This window comes from Anneissia japonica, unplaced genomic scaffold (genome assembly GCF_011630105.1).
Source record: "Anneissia japonica isolate Jap-2015-1 unplaced genomic scaffold, ASM1163010v1 scaffold5088_len281106_cov177, whole genome shotgun sequence".
Classification (NCBI taxonomy): domain Eukaryota; kingdom Metazoa; phylum Echinodermata; class Crinoidea; order Comatulida; family Comatulidae; genus Anneissia; species Anneissia japonica.
The window spans coordinates 19,183-32,886 of NW_022714400.1; the positions used below are offsets into that span (position 1 = coordinate 19,183).

Here is a 13,704-nt window from a genome sequence, read left to right on the forward strand (position 1 = left end):
ACTTGGCCCTTCCACAATACATTGGGTGATATTTTTAAGTCAGTACTGTAAGACAAAATTGAACCCATTATCTGTTTTATGGTAGATTTCACTGTAGTGTCGTCAGTGTCCTCATATAGCAACAGGCTACACACCTGCTGAAAACTCAAAAGTATCTAAACATAAATGAAGAAAATCATAAATTAGTTGTGTTATTAATACATGATTTAAAGCTACTTCCTTTAGTACAGTTCAGCACCACAGAGCAAGAAAGGTAAGCTGAGATATTGCGCTTAATCAAAAATTAATTTGTGGTTATTGTGCATTGTTGAATTTTAAATATTTATAATATACAAAATATATATATTTTTTTTTTAGCTTTTTAAGATCTTTACTATTATCGTTTTAACTATCATGGTTTTACTGTTTATGGTTTTACTGTTTATTACCAAATAAATTCAATCACTCAATCAGAATTTTAATTTGAACTACATTTAAATGCATGCTATGTTCAAATATTTGCATAACAAATAGTATTTAGCCACAGTCTTGGTAAAACCCACTGCATATTTAAATGAGAATGCAAACAGCAGTATAATTTAGCCTAGATAAAATTACCATTCGTCTTTATCAAAACTGAATCAATGCAAACAAGGCTTACGCATCAAAGAATAATTGGTACATTGGTCACTATGAACCCAGATCATCTGTGCTGGATTTCTCTCTCTCGATAAATATTATGTAAATTAATTAAATCTTACCATTACAGCGTCAAGCCTCCTATCCTTGGCTTCCACCCACTTTGAGGAGCTTGCTCTCCACACTTTGGGAGGTACATACTCATGAAGGTAGCTAAAGTCACCATGTTTCAATGGTTCTGGGAGGCTTAGCTTTTCATCAACACCGTATGCTGTGTGTTGCCTGAGCAACAGATTAGCTTCTCCCCAAGCATAAGACAGCATGAATGTGCTTAGTGTAAGGGAAGAATCCTAGACGAAAAATTAAAACATCACAGTAATTAGTAAAATAAAAGATTAATGATGAAATTAAAACTAATACAGTAAAACCACTATTAAAGGGACAAACTTGGGACCGAAAAAAGTGCCCCATTATAGGGGTGTCCCTTGAATAAGGGTTGGCTATAGTGTTAAGACACATTTTCCTCACTTCATGGCCAAAAAAACTGTCCCCTTAATAGAGGTGTCCCAAAGGAGGGGGTTCTACTGTAATAGAAGATATAGTCTGTGTTAAAATCTAGACGAAACTAATTATTCTTTTTGGTTTTCAAAATAATTTAAATATACTGTTTTCTCCATTTGTTTTCTTGTCTCTTGTGCATTAACAATTTTGTATTCCTATCTCTTTTAAGTTTAAGTATGGATTGGAATGGTGAACATGGTGGGACCTACTACTGCAATTACCAACCTGATTAACTTGGTCACTTTTTAACAGTGGAACCAGTAAATCTGTTTTCATATCCATCATGAGCTCTTTCACTATCTTCAAATTCAGGGCCATAGAGCATATGTTAATGAGGGGTAGCTCAAGAATGAACATCTTTGATAAGGAAGAGATTGCCTCCAAATTCTTCACAGGTATTGCATGATTTTGCACTTTCCTTTTCTTTGCTGGTGGTTCATCTACTGCCTTCAGTTTCTGAATGTAGTTACTGGAAATCTCATTGAGAAATAGCCTCCAAACATCCAGACTTAATCCAGGAGTGAGTCCATGTACACAGGAAGGAAAACTGACAAGCATGAAAGAAATAGCATGGATCAAAGCATACATTACTCAATTGATAGTCACTCATTTGAGTAATGACCAAAGTAATCAAATTGATGACTGGATATAACACAATAAATAATAAAAATAGTAAAAAATATACATCTTTGTTTTAGTATACTGTGCTGGCGCAGATATACTCTATGCTGTGGTAGTGGAATTTTTCTGTAAAATGGAATGTGTTAAGCCAGGCACTCACTGTGCCTGACGGTCGACAGCTGACGCGAATCTACGGAAAACGCAGCGGCACAATACGTGCGCAACATCGTTTTTAATGAGGATCTGTTAAGATTGCCACCTACAATCAACAGACGATTTCGCATCGTTCAGCGCTCATAGGGAACAGAATTGGATTCGTCGGCCCACAATTGTACGACCATCGAACGACGCAGTGAGTCCACAGCTTTAAGTTCCATTTCAGTTTATTTCATTTGACAGGCATGCCATGCCAAGTGGAGTGTGAATGCAGTTTTATCAGGGAGTTGGAAATTGGTAATACGTTTTGACAAAATACCAATGGCTGCTAACACCTTGTCCGATAATGGACAATGTTTAGGGTAATTTTGACCTAGTTTCTGCAGTATACACATGCTCCTATCAAGAGCCTATTTTTAATCCATATGGTCTGCAGTTTAAATGTCACAGGGCTCAAGTTAATTTGGAAAAAAAACTTCAAGGAGACGTGGTTTAATGAGCTTTCTAAACACATCTCATTTGGTTAAACTGCAGAAGACGGATTAGTTTCTAGGAAGACTTGGGGCACCTGATAGACAGTTGGTAAAACTTACTTTTGAAAACTATCAAGCCAATCAAAACTAGAGATCTCAGTTTCACGAACGCACACCAACAGAACCTCAACAAATCTATCAAACTGACGCAGCTTGGTGTACACCTGAAGGACATGGTCGAAGAAGTTGGTCTTTGCTGGGTCTTCTGCAGACGGCACATTCAGCAAACTTTTGGCAAAGATGTCTTTGAGATGTGGTTCCACCAGAAGGTGGTTTAGATCCACCATATGGTGGAGACATCGATACCAGGATGAAGACAATCTGTATAGACAAAGAAACAGAAGTTGAAATAACACATAAACGATTAATACTTTTGTGAAGAAATCTTTTATTTGGAATGAACCACAATAAAGATTGAGCAATGGCATCTAGAACATTATTGTGTATTATGTTAATGACTATTAAAGTCAAATAAGGTATCTTACTCTAGATCCACATTTAGGAGCTTTTGAAGAAGATCATTTAGCCAAGTGAATACAGGTTTTCCATCTGCCGCATCACTAGCCACCTAAAAACAATGAAGAAACTAGAGTCAATGTAAAAAAAAAATGATAGGTGGAGACACATTCCTACCTGATGATTAAAACAAATTAAATGTAAATTAATGCAATATACAGTGTATGTTAAAATTTAACCTAAGAAAAGATGTGACAAGGTTAGTAAAAGAATTAGAAATTAAATAATATGTAACTTACGTGGTATATGTTATGTTTAAAGGCGATACCCAACATTTGCTCAACACATGGTAATGCCAAATCCCAATTTATCAAATCATTTGGCTTGGAGGTTTCAGTTTGGTTTGTTTCCATGGTACCTTCTGCAGTGGGTACTGATTCGATAGGGTCTATACATATATTCAGGATACTACACATTTTACACAGAAAGGTAAATGCTATATCATCAGATGGTCTGCAGATAGTAAAAAAAAAAGAAGTTTATGAACGATGGTAAATGCTATATCATCTGATGGTTTGCACATAAAAAATACAAGTTCACATAGGATGGTAAATAATATAGTATCAGATGGTCTGCAGATAAATAAAAAAGATCACACAGGATGGTAAATACTATATCATCAGATGGGCTGCAGAAATATAGGATGGTAAAATACTATACCATCAGATGGTCTGCAGATAAATAAAAAACAAGTCCACACAGGTTGGTCAGTGATCAACAGGTGGTTTGAAGATGAAGAAAAACAACTTCAAGCCTGTAGGCAGGATATCTAAAGTGCCCTTTTTCACAAAAGGGCACTTTGAGTCCACACTCACCTCATCCCCACCATAGTTGGGGGAGATTTTAGAGATAAAAAACCTCAGATGATCCAGAAATGGCACTCCAATTCATAAATCAATGCTAAACTACAAATGTTTGGAGTTTATGTAAAAACTTTCATGCAAAAGGCACTTTTTATTAATAATTTATAAGGGCATTTCTTGAAAAGGGGTTTCTTTTGAACCCCCCTGGCTACAGGCTTGAAGTTCACATAGGATGTGGTAACAACTATTATAATTGCAGTCTGCAGATAAACAAAAAAGCAAGTTCACGTACAATGTTAAATACTATGTCAAAGGATGGTCTGTACAAAAATCAACATATAATAATAAAGCGCACATATCCACTGCAGTAGTTGTTATGAAAAATACAAAGTATGCAATTCAAACATTGAATTTGTAAGTTCTTCCCCTCTACACAGGAAATATCTTTATAATTGGTTTTAAATACTCACTTTAAAGAACCAAGAAATAATTTGAATAGTTTTGGGAAAGCACCAAAAATGCACTGCAAACTTTGACCCTGTTAAGAGATAAGTGAACTTCTATTATACTATTGCCTGTAAGGTGATTTGAAAAGAATTATTTCAACAATATATAATATAATGATTCTGGCAGTGGCGTATCTAGGGGAGGGGAGCACACACCGCCATAAAAGAGCTTGTTCTCCATTGAAACTGTTTGAAGCAAAAAAAAAAAACCTATCACCTAGCTCCTTCCTAACTTAATTATTGAGTTCCCCACTTTACCTTCGCATCCCTATCAGGGCCCCATGCCCTCAATCAGGTGACACCCCCCATCCCCACCCACCATTTCAAGATATGCCACCAGATATGCTACTGGATTCTGATTCTATGAATGATGATGATGGGATAAGAATAATCATATTTGATAAGTAAAAATGAGGATGAGTTTCATAACAATGATTACAATGATGACCTTCATTTACCTGTACTGCTACCAATATCAATAGAATCCACAACACAAAGCAAAATTTATTATACTGCCCTCTATGGACTAAAATTGAAGATGCAAAATACTGTACACAAAAAAAACTTAAAAATTTACCTCATAGCTGTTAACAACATCCCTTAAGAACTCAAAGAAGTGATGAATCTGTAATATGATCAGCTTCAATTCTGTCGGCTTCACATGCTTAAACGCCAACGACTTCAAGTAATCCACGTAACCGGCATGCAGATCTCTACGAGAAGATTACAGGGGCTTTCAGTTTCAATGTTGCGAAACACATTATGTGAGTCCTTTGTTATTTGAAGCAGAGGTTGCTTCAGGCTAAAATGTTCATCTCTCAAATTTCAAAACAAGAACTGACAATCACAAATGAAATGATTTACGTTATCTTAAAGGTTAACTGTTTCCAAACCATACCTTTACATCAACTTCAGATACTTTAGTATATAGTCTAGCATTACTTTAATTAAATTTAAAACCATTGTTTCTCTTTAAAAAAAAAAAAAAAAAGAACAAATTAAAGCTTAAATACAGCCAACAATTACAATAAATTATATTGTATGGTGGATACCACACCATGGATTTATAAACATAAATCCGAAGCCAGAATAACTGTTTATTTTGACAAATTTAATGGTCAGAACACAAATTACTGTTTATTATCTGACCTCAGTATCCAGGGTAAATATACTTGTTTAATACAACCATTACCTGTTAAAGATTGACATAGATAGAATGACCTCTAGTTGATCTTGAATGCTAAGTAGGTCAGATGATGTTTCCCCCAATAACTGAAAACTTGGAATTAGTAAGTTTTCTTGAGTCGAAACAAGTAACTGCCATGAAAAGAAATGAAAAGTAATTATGATAGATAAGTGATGGTAAATTACAATTGTATATGAAAATGGGATAAGAGATTAACAATCTGGTGTTTCAGTTTCATTTATTTCTAAATAACATATCAATACAAAAGTAAGTTTTTGTACAAATCATAGAGAACCTATAAACACTGATGATAACAAATACAAAATTCACATGACAAAATCAAAATATTATAATTATTAATTAAAAAACTAGTTTTATCCAGGAAAATGTCTTTAAATAATTAACAAGATACACCAAATAAACAAAAAATAGGGAGAAAAAAATATTTGAGAATTAAATTTAATGTAAAATAAAACTGAGAAGAAATATTATAAAAATATACAAAATACGATTTAACAAATAAAATTGGGATAGTTTGGCTGAATATAATATATATTGGAATGTAAATTTTTTTTATAAAACAATTAAACATTTAATTTAAGGTCACTGTAGCTTGTGTTGTATGCCTGGTTTGCAGTGGTGTCTATGCATCTTAAATACAGGTAAAGGTGGGAGAAGAGCCCATAACTGGCAGCATCATCATTATTCTTAATTGCATAAATTTCTGAAAAAACTGTATTAAACCCTCTATCAAATTTTATGAGACAAAAATACCCAAGAATTGCTCTCTAATGGATTTGGTGTGACATCATCATGACCATATATAGGTATAATATGATATTATGCCCATATACAGCAAATCACAACAATGCATCATAAAACCTGACAGTGGAGGCAAAGCATTTAAGGCCTGTTTATAATTGCAACAATAACAATAACGATAATAAGCTAAAAAGCAATTGTTCATATGGAAAATAAAAGAAATAAGGGAAGTTTTTACACTAGGACAATTCGATAACGATTTATTATGTATACGATAGCAACAATTTTGACAAATCAGTTAAAATGACATCATGATCATTGAAGAACGACAAAAACGTTATTACTACTATGAGTTTATCGTTTTTTCATGATTATGACATCATTTTAAATGATTTGTCTAAATATTTCCATCGAATAGTCCTAGTGTCAAAACTTCTCTTATTTTTCTATATGAACAATGCTTTTTAGTTTTTAGGCCAATTTTTTTTAAGCAGAAACACATTTTTGGTTTAAAAAAAGTTTTTCTACCGACCTACCTATTTTTTTGGATTTTCCCAAAACGTGGCAAACACATTTTTTTTGGCCTTATCGTTATCGTTGCAAGTATAAACAGGCCTTTAGACTTGTAACCCTTGGCAATATATAGTGAAATCTGATTGTTTTTTTGTGATGCAAAAATTATTTCAGCATATGGCTGCTTATTACAGTATATGGTTGTTTTACACTGGAATAATCAAATTTTTAATAAAATATAACAAAGGTATACTTATGGAACACAATGCTCTCATGCATGTACCCAAATCAGACGGTGTTTTTGTAATGCAAAATTATTTCCGCACATGGCTACAATATTGTATATGGCTGTTTTACATTGGAATAATCAAGATTTAATAAAATATAACAAGGATTATGAAACCCAATGCTCTTAACAATACGCATGTATCCAAAATAGACAATAAAAAACATAGACAGTAGTAGAATATTCAGGAATAGCACAATGCCCAAAGTACATTATACATTCATTTATAATTGATTAGCTTCTTAATGGTAATCTTCTCTAGCAGAATTTATCTGCCAAGGCAGATAATTACTTCCGAAGACTGAAGACTAACTAGTCTTTTTTTTTGTTTTGGTATCTTTGTAACATTGTTAGCATGTTACAGACGAATGGCAACCATAGTTTTCACAGAAATAAGACAACAAATGGATAATAAAAAAAAATAAATAAGAGCTATATTGAAAACTATTTGTTAACGGCCGCCTTGAGAAATTTAAATGTCTGAAGTTGGTAAAAAACAAGGAGGAATTCGGTTGCAAAGAAATATGTTAATGCACATGCAAAGTATTTTAGACCATGGATACAAAGATGATGCTGATGTCCACTAATAGTGACTTTCTTGTAGTTCTAGAAAATGGCAGCTTATATTGAATGATGAAGGCTTAAAGAAAGGTAATAATTCATCACACAGATCTACAGCATTTATTCAGTGATTTCACAGCATAATGGTGTGGCATATTGGGTCTGGGTTGTTAAGCAGTTGCAGTGCTTTAGATTTAACTCATCTATAGATTTCAGTCTTAAAATTAAGCTTTATTATTTTATATATTCGTATTATTCCATAGTATCAAGCTTCATTAGGCCAAAAAAAAAAAAAGTGTTGGCCTTAAATGGAATAAATCGAGATCAAAGGTCGGCAGGTCAGATTTTTTTTTTTTTTTTTTAATAATACATGAAATAGGATAGACCTAAAACTGCAGTCCCTATTATGAAGAGAGTAGGCCTATGGGCTCGTAAGCACCACAATAGAACAATGGCAAGCTTGCCAAACAAAAAGTATTCTAAGTAATGACAGAAGTTTAAAGAAAGATTTATTTGGCTTCGAAACGTAACATAATAATGTGTATCCGATCCACAGGATCATGCACAGGAAAGTCGAGCAAAATCATACTGTGGCTATGAAAAACGTCTAACCAAGACAGCATCTCAGCAACCAAGTTTTACAGCGAATTCATTCATATTTACCTTTCTAGCTGAGGTATGTTTGACCAATGAGGACTGATAGTGCTTTAGAATCACCTCTAGAACATATTTTAGGTCCTCGCACAATTCTCCCGTCTCTACAACATAAGTAACGCTTATCTTGATCAGAGTAACAGTTAATTGCGCCTAAAATGGAAAACAATATGACACATTTTTTAATCAGATTTAACAAGGCTTTCATTGCGTAAAACCAAGAAACACGGCTCTCACAAACAAACGCGCACAGTATTGCTATACTGTCTTGAGCTAAAAAGATGGCAAGTTTACAAAACAAGGTATAAAAAATGTCCCACAAAGCTCTCTCCACACTATCAGTTTATGTGACAAATTTGCGTGATGTTCCCATGCGCAAGATGATGTCATATTACACCCAAATATGGGCATATCACATTTGCTTGTCACATAAAATCTGAGTGTGGACAAAGATGATGTTTTTAAAATATAAATTACTTAAAATTTTATTAGCTAAACGACAGATTATTCTGCTACGTACCAATTTTTCAAAGTTTGATGTCAGATTAACAGCCAGTGTAGGGTAAGTTAAAATGTAACGGCAACATTTCAGAACTAAGGTCAAATGGTCTTTATGATGAATGCTGTCCTCTAGAAACTCAATCACCGCAATACTAAAGTTTGCTTGGAGACTGAAGAGGGCTCCTGTATTAATCAACTGCTGAAGATGGATGCTTCCGAGAACATCGGAAAGATACAGCCACAGCTGGTGAACACAATCCTGACCGATTTCTAACCTGAGAAAACATTATAAATGGTTATGATGACATCAATGTGGGAATGTGTATTCAGATATACATTCAGTAAAACAAATGATTAAAAGATAGTGCTCCCCCTAGTGTCCAAAATAATATGGTAATTGTACAAGAAAACATATTAAATGTTATGATGACATAAAACTAAAGATACTAGAAACACAAACAGAGTTTGTCCACAAAAAAAAACTGTTCCACCGAAATGCATGGTGGGAATACAAACAATGGGGCGCCGCGTACGACTGGATCTAAAAAACTTCTGCTACCGTTACATAACTGTGAATAAATAATCTCCTTTTGCGGAGGTTGAAATCATTGCCATTATCCATAAGATACAAACAAGTAGGCATAAATAAATCAAAACAATAAAATGACAGACACAAATGCGCAGAATCGTATGACTGGACTCTGATTAGTGATAAAGTTTTCCTCCATTAGTGCAAAAAGAAGGGCGCCGTGTGCATCTGGAAATACGTAGCAACAAAAGGGCGCCCTGTACATCTGGACCAAGTATAGAAAACTTGCATTATAAAAAGATAAGGGCGCCGCGTACGTCTGGATCAATTTCCGCCTTATTTTTGCTATGTGAGTGCTCTATCTTGTATTTCTAGTACTGTATCTTTGATAAAACCAATGAGTTAATTGTACCAAAGTCACATCCAAAATAGTGATTAGCTAGTGTTTAGAGCGCCATCTTGTGAATATTTTTTTTTATTCATCAATTTCAATTTGTACAGTATGCTTTCTAAATTAAATCATGTATTTATGTATGTGCATGTGCATAGTCTATACATTATTAAACATTTTGAACATTTTGAATCTGTTTAAAAAAACATGAGAAGTGCTGCCTTTTAAATAGATTTAAACATTAAATGAAAATTGATTACTGCTACACTAGTTAGTAAATGAAAGGATTCAGTGTGTCTCTAAATCAGATTAGGCTAAAGTTCATTGTCTATTTAGTGAGGTACAGTGGATTGATAGCCAATGAAGTGATTTAAAGCCAAACACAAACAGGGTGTTTGACAAACAACTCGGAAACAGTTAATAAGATACCGATTTTTGAATATTTAAAAGTTTGGGGGAAGAGGTGAAAATAGGGTTGTTACACCTCTTTTCCCCCAGTTTTTAAATATTCAAAAATCTGAATCTCATTATACTGTTACAGAGTTTTTTTGTCAGAAATCCTTTTTATGTCTTAGAAAAATCAGTTGTACAACATATCCAAAAATGTTTTCCCTCCAGAAACTGTATTTAAACATGGTTCTACTTTTCATATGAAATTATTCACTCAGTGTAACACACATTGCAAATAATTATCTTATATTATATTATACCTTTTTCAAATGATATATCAGAAGCCTAATAACTTTTAATTGACTAAAAACAAAAGCGTGGCATATACAGTATTATTAGTTATCCTATGTATATTTAATAGTCAATATAAGTATTTAAATCAAAAATACTAATGCAATGTTGTAAAGCTTAGTTAGAAATTTATGTTCATTGAAAATTCAATGTAAATTGTAGCTTAGCTGAGGAGACAATAAGCAATATAAGCTACTTGGGTTGTGTTGCTCAGTAAAGAGGTGTCACATCGTGTTGTGACTTCAGTGATAACTTTAATAAGCGATCAGTAAACAAACTTTGTCAGCCTTGCTTAGCTGACCATATGGTTATCAATCACAAAACCAAGAGTATCTTACAAAAAAATAATGTTTAGAGAATGTTTTGACGAAATGAAGAAAACACAGATACTAAATTACATCATAGTACAGTACTTATGTCATGTTCTCACAACTTATCTCAAGACAATTGTGACATAGTTTGGCAGTACAGGTCATTATGAATAAGAACAAATATGCTATACAAAATTCACACTCAGACACTTAGAAAAAAAATGTTAATATTTGTAACAAGTTCTAACTCCCAAGATATTTTGTATGTTTCACGCATTCACACACATCTCATATGTAAGCTTTTGATAATTTGGGATGCTTTTAACATTTTTTTTTGCTTCTTCTTGCAAATGTCTTCTTACGTTCGCAGCAATTAAGGCTTAGGCTAGTATTGTGGTACCGTAGGTATCTACAGCGGCTTTGCAGCAATTTGTGTAATAAGCATCACCAATATTTGTTGCTACCGTATTAAGTTTTGCATGCAATGTTTGCTGTAAGCCTACAACTATGTTCAAGTCGGTGAGATACCTTTACACACTGAAAGTGAAGCATGAAATTGTGGTTAAAATGCTTGCCTTCCACCAGTCGTAGGCAGTGGTGTAACAGCTATGAGCTTTCAATGGCTAAAGCCAGGGGCCCAGGCCCTAAAGGGTTTAGGATATTCACAGCATTTTTTCCCCATACATAGGCTGAGTGTGGCCTGTTTAAAGACCACTAACATCTAAAAAAAAACACAAATAATATGCCTTTAAAATGCTAAAGAGGAATATATTTTCCAAGGGCAGTGCAGCCCAAAAGAAGTCTTAGCAATGGGCTCCAGCCCTCATTGTTGTGCCACTGAGCTTAGGTTAAAATCCTATGAAGATTTGATTCTCACAAATAAACAAAAACCCTACACTCTCGAAAACCCAGTTTGATTTGGACCTTTTCACGGAATCTACTCACTAGCAGACTGACCAATTATGCGTAAAACTACCTGCCATTTAGCTGTATGCTTGTTAAAACCTAATGCATACTTATATCCAAATGGTACAACTTGTTAAAGTACAATAAAGTAACCCATCATCTTGGTCAAAATTAATTATTAAATGAGAACATGGCTTAATAGACATGAGAAATTTAGTTTATAGAGCATTTCCCCAGCAATTTGCGGGTGCTTGTTATTGGATATGAATTTGAAAACTGTGTTATAAATTTATGAATATATAAGCATATGGAACAGTAGTCAGGGGCGGATTCAGAGATGTCTAAAAGGGGGGCCCGAAAGTGGGGCCGATTGAGACAACACCACCAGAAACATGTCCCCTCTAAATTTGACATTAGTAGTTTTGAAGGAACTTACTTGGATGCTTGGGTTATTGATGTACACGCCCAATTTATAAGAACCTGGTCTTTGTTTGGTATAAAGCATTTCTCTGACTGCCATGCGAACCGGGCCAACTTAAGTTTTTGGTCCCATGGTGTTGCGGGATCCTTGATAAACCTGTGCACACCTGAAAATATTATTTAAAAAAAAAGAATTTGTCATATTCATAGGAAACCAAATCAAAATTAATATTGAGCCAGCATTAACCTTCAATAGCTATTGAAAATGTAAATATCATGAGGTTCCTATCTTTGATTGGCTATAATGCCCCATCCAGACTACTATCAACATTTATTTGACAAAAACATGTGACAAACCTACAAATGGTCATGATGACATTAAGACTACATATTATGAGGCATGTTGTGGCAAAATGGCTAAGCAAAAACTGAAATTCAAGTTATTAGTATTTTCAGATACCTGAGTAAGTAATCTTAAAAACGAGGGGTCATTCATTAAAATTGGACATTTCCAGCCTAAGTTATTGGAAAGTGAATCTACAGCACTTTTAAGAGTCAAGATAAACATGATTTTGAGTAATTGCCTTCCAAAGTTATGTGCATACATTGTTTAATAGAATTAACTATAAAAATAACTTTAAATAAACGATTTATTGACCACTTACAAAACTAATAATCTTAGGGACATGATTAATATTAAGACATTAAACTGTTGATCTATAGTCAAACACAAATTTGGATTTTTAGGCAATTTTTTGAGCTCCCATATTTTATAGCTCATTTACTCATTACTGGCCTGTGCGACAACCTAACCATTTCGCCACGACATGCCTCATATAGGGAGGGATACAACGATTTTTTGTCAAAGAAAATTTGACAATATTGACAGAGCTTTACAGGTCTAGCATAGCTAGGCCTCACCAAGACTCAGACTAACTTACCTTCTAAATTTCATGTTAACAAGACAAACAAATCCCAACAATTGCAATTCACAAACAAAAGAATATGAAGGACTAAATACTCCCTGAGTCTAGGACAGGCTAGTATGTTGAATTTATTTTATAATTGGTTGCAAACACATGAAGGTATGGGGTGGACTTTGCCCAGCATCATTTAAATCTAGTTTGAAGTCTCATTTCTTTAAATCATATTTCAGGTCATTATAGTAAATACCTCTTGCAAAGCAGAGATTAGGTCATAAATGGTAGATTTCCAACCTGGTTTTGGCTACAGTATGTTCTCACACGGCTGCTAACGGTTAGCTCCCGATCCGGATACTAGGGCTCTCATGAGAACCAGGCTTTTGTTACCTTTTCTCCTTCCTGTTCAAGCCTCGGTGGAAAAAGTGCCATGAACAATTAGTGGTGGATACCGGTACTATAGAAGAATTATTATTAATACCCGAATGGAGAATTTTGCATTGAAATCAATACAAATTTAGGGGGTTGACTTTATACCTAAGGTAAGCATATAATTACCCAAGGAACTTTTCACTTCCTGACAGTTAAAAATGCACATCATGTAACTACGGTATGGAGCTTACTTGTCAACAGGACACTGTAATTCCAGACACTATACCTATCTAAAGTATCTACAAGAACTAGCAACTATAATCATTAGGAGGTATAG

At 34.1% G+C, this 13,704-nt stretch overlaps 1 protein-coding gene across 1 annotated transcript in view; it reads right to left on the reverse strand.

The window, feature by feature from the left end:
* Positions 1 to 13,030, reverse strand: part of LOC117109021 (unhealthy ribosome biogenesis protein 2 homolog) — a 22,868-nt gene extending 9,838 nt beyond the window's left edge. The window contains exons 1-13 of the mRNA XM_033251248.1: positions 13,017 to 13,030; positions 12,092 to 12,247; positions 8,797 to 9,052; positions 8,286 to 8,429; positions 5,507 to 5,631; positions 4,892 to 5,027; positions 4,279 to 4,346; positions 3,245 to 3,458; positions 2,975 to 3,057; positions 2,550 to 2,810; positions 1,405 to 1,726; positions 741 to 968; positions 3 to 155 (exon numbers count right to left, since the gene is read on the reverse strand). Of these exons, the coding sequence (XP_033107139.1) occupies positions 3 to 155; positions 741 to 968; positions 1,405 to 1,726; positions 2,550 to 2,810; positions 2,975 to 3,057; positions 3,245 to 3,458; positions 4,279 to 4,346; positions 4,892 to 5,027; positions 5,507 to 5,631; positions 8,286 to 8,429; positions 8,797 to 9,052; positions 12,092 to 12,247; positions 13,017 to 13,030 (2,160 nt within the window). The remainder of the gene's footprint in view (positions 1 to 2; positions 156 to 740; positions 969 to 1,404; positions 1,727 to 2,549; positions 2,811 to 2,974; positions 3,058 to 3,244; positions 3,459 to 4,278; positions 4,347 to 4,891; positions 5,028 to 5,506; positions 5,632 to 8,285; positions 8,430 to 8,796; positions 9,053 to 12,091; positions 12,248 to 13,016) is intronic.
* Positions 13,031 to 13,704: the final 674 nt, after the last annotated feature.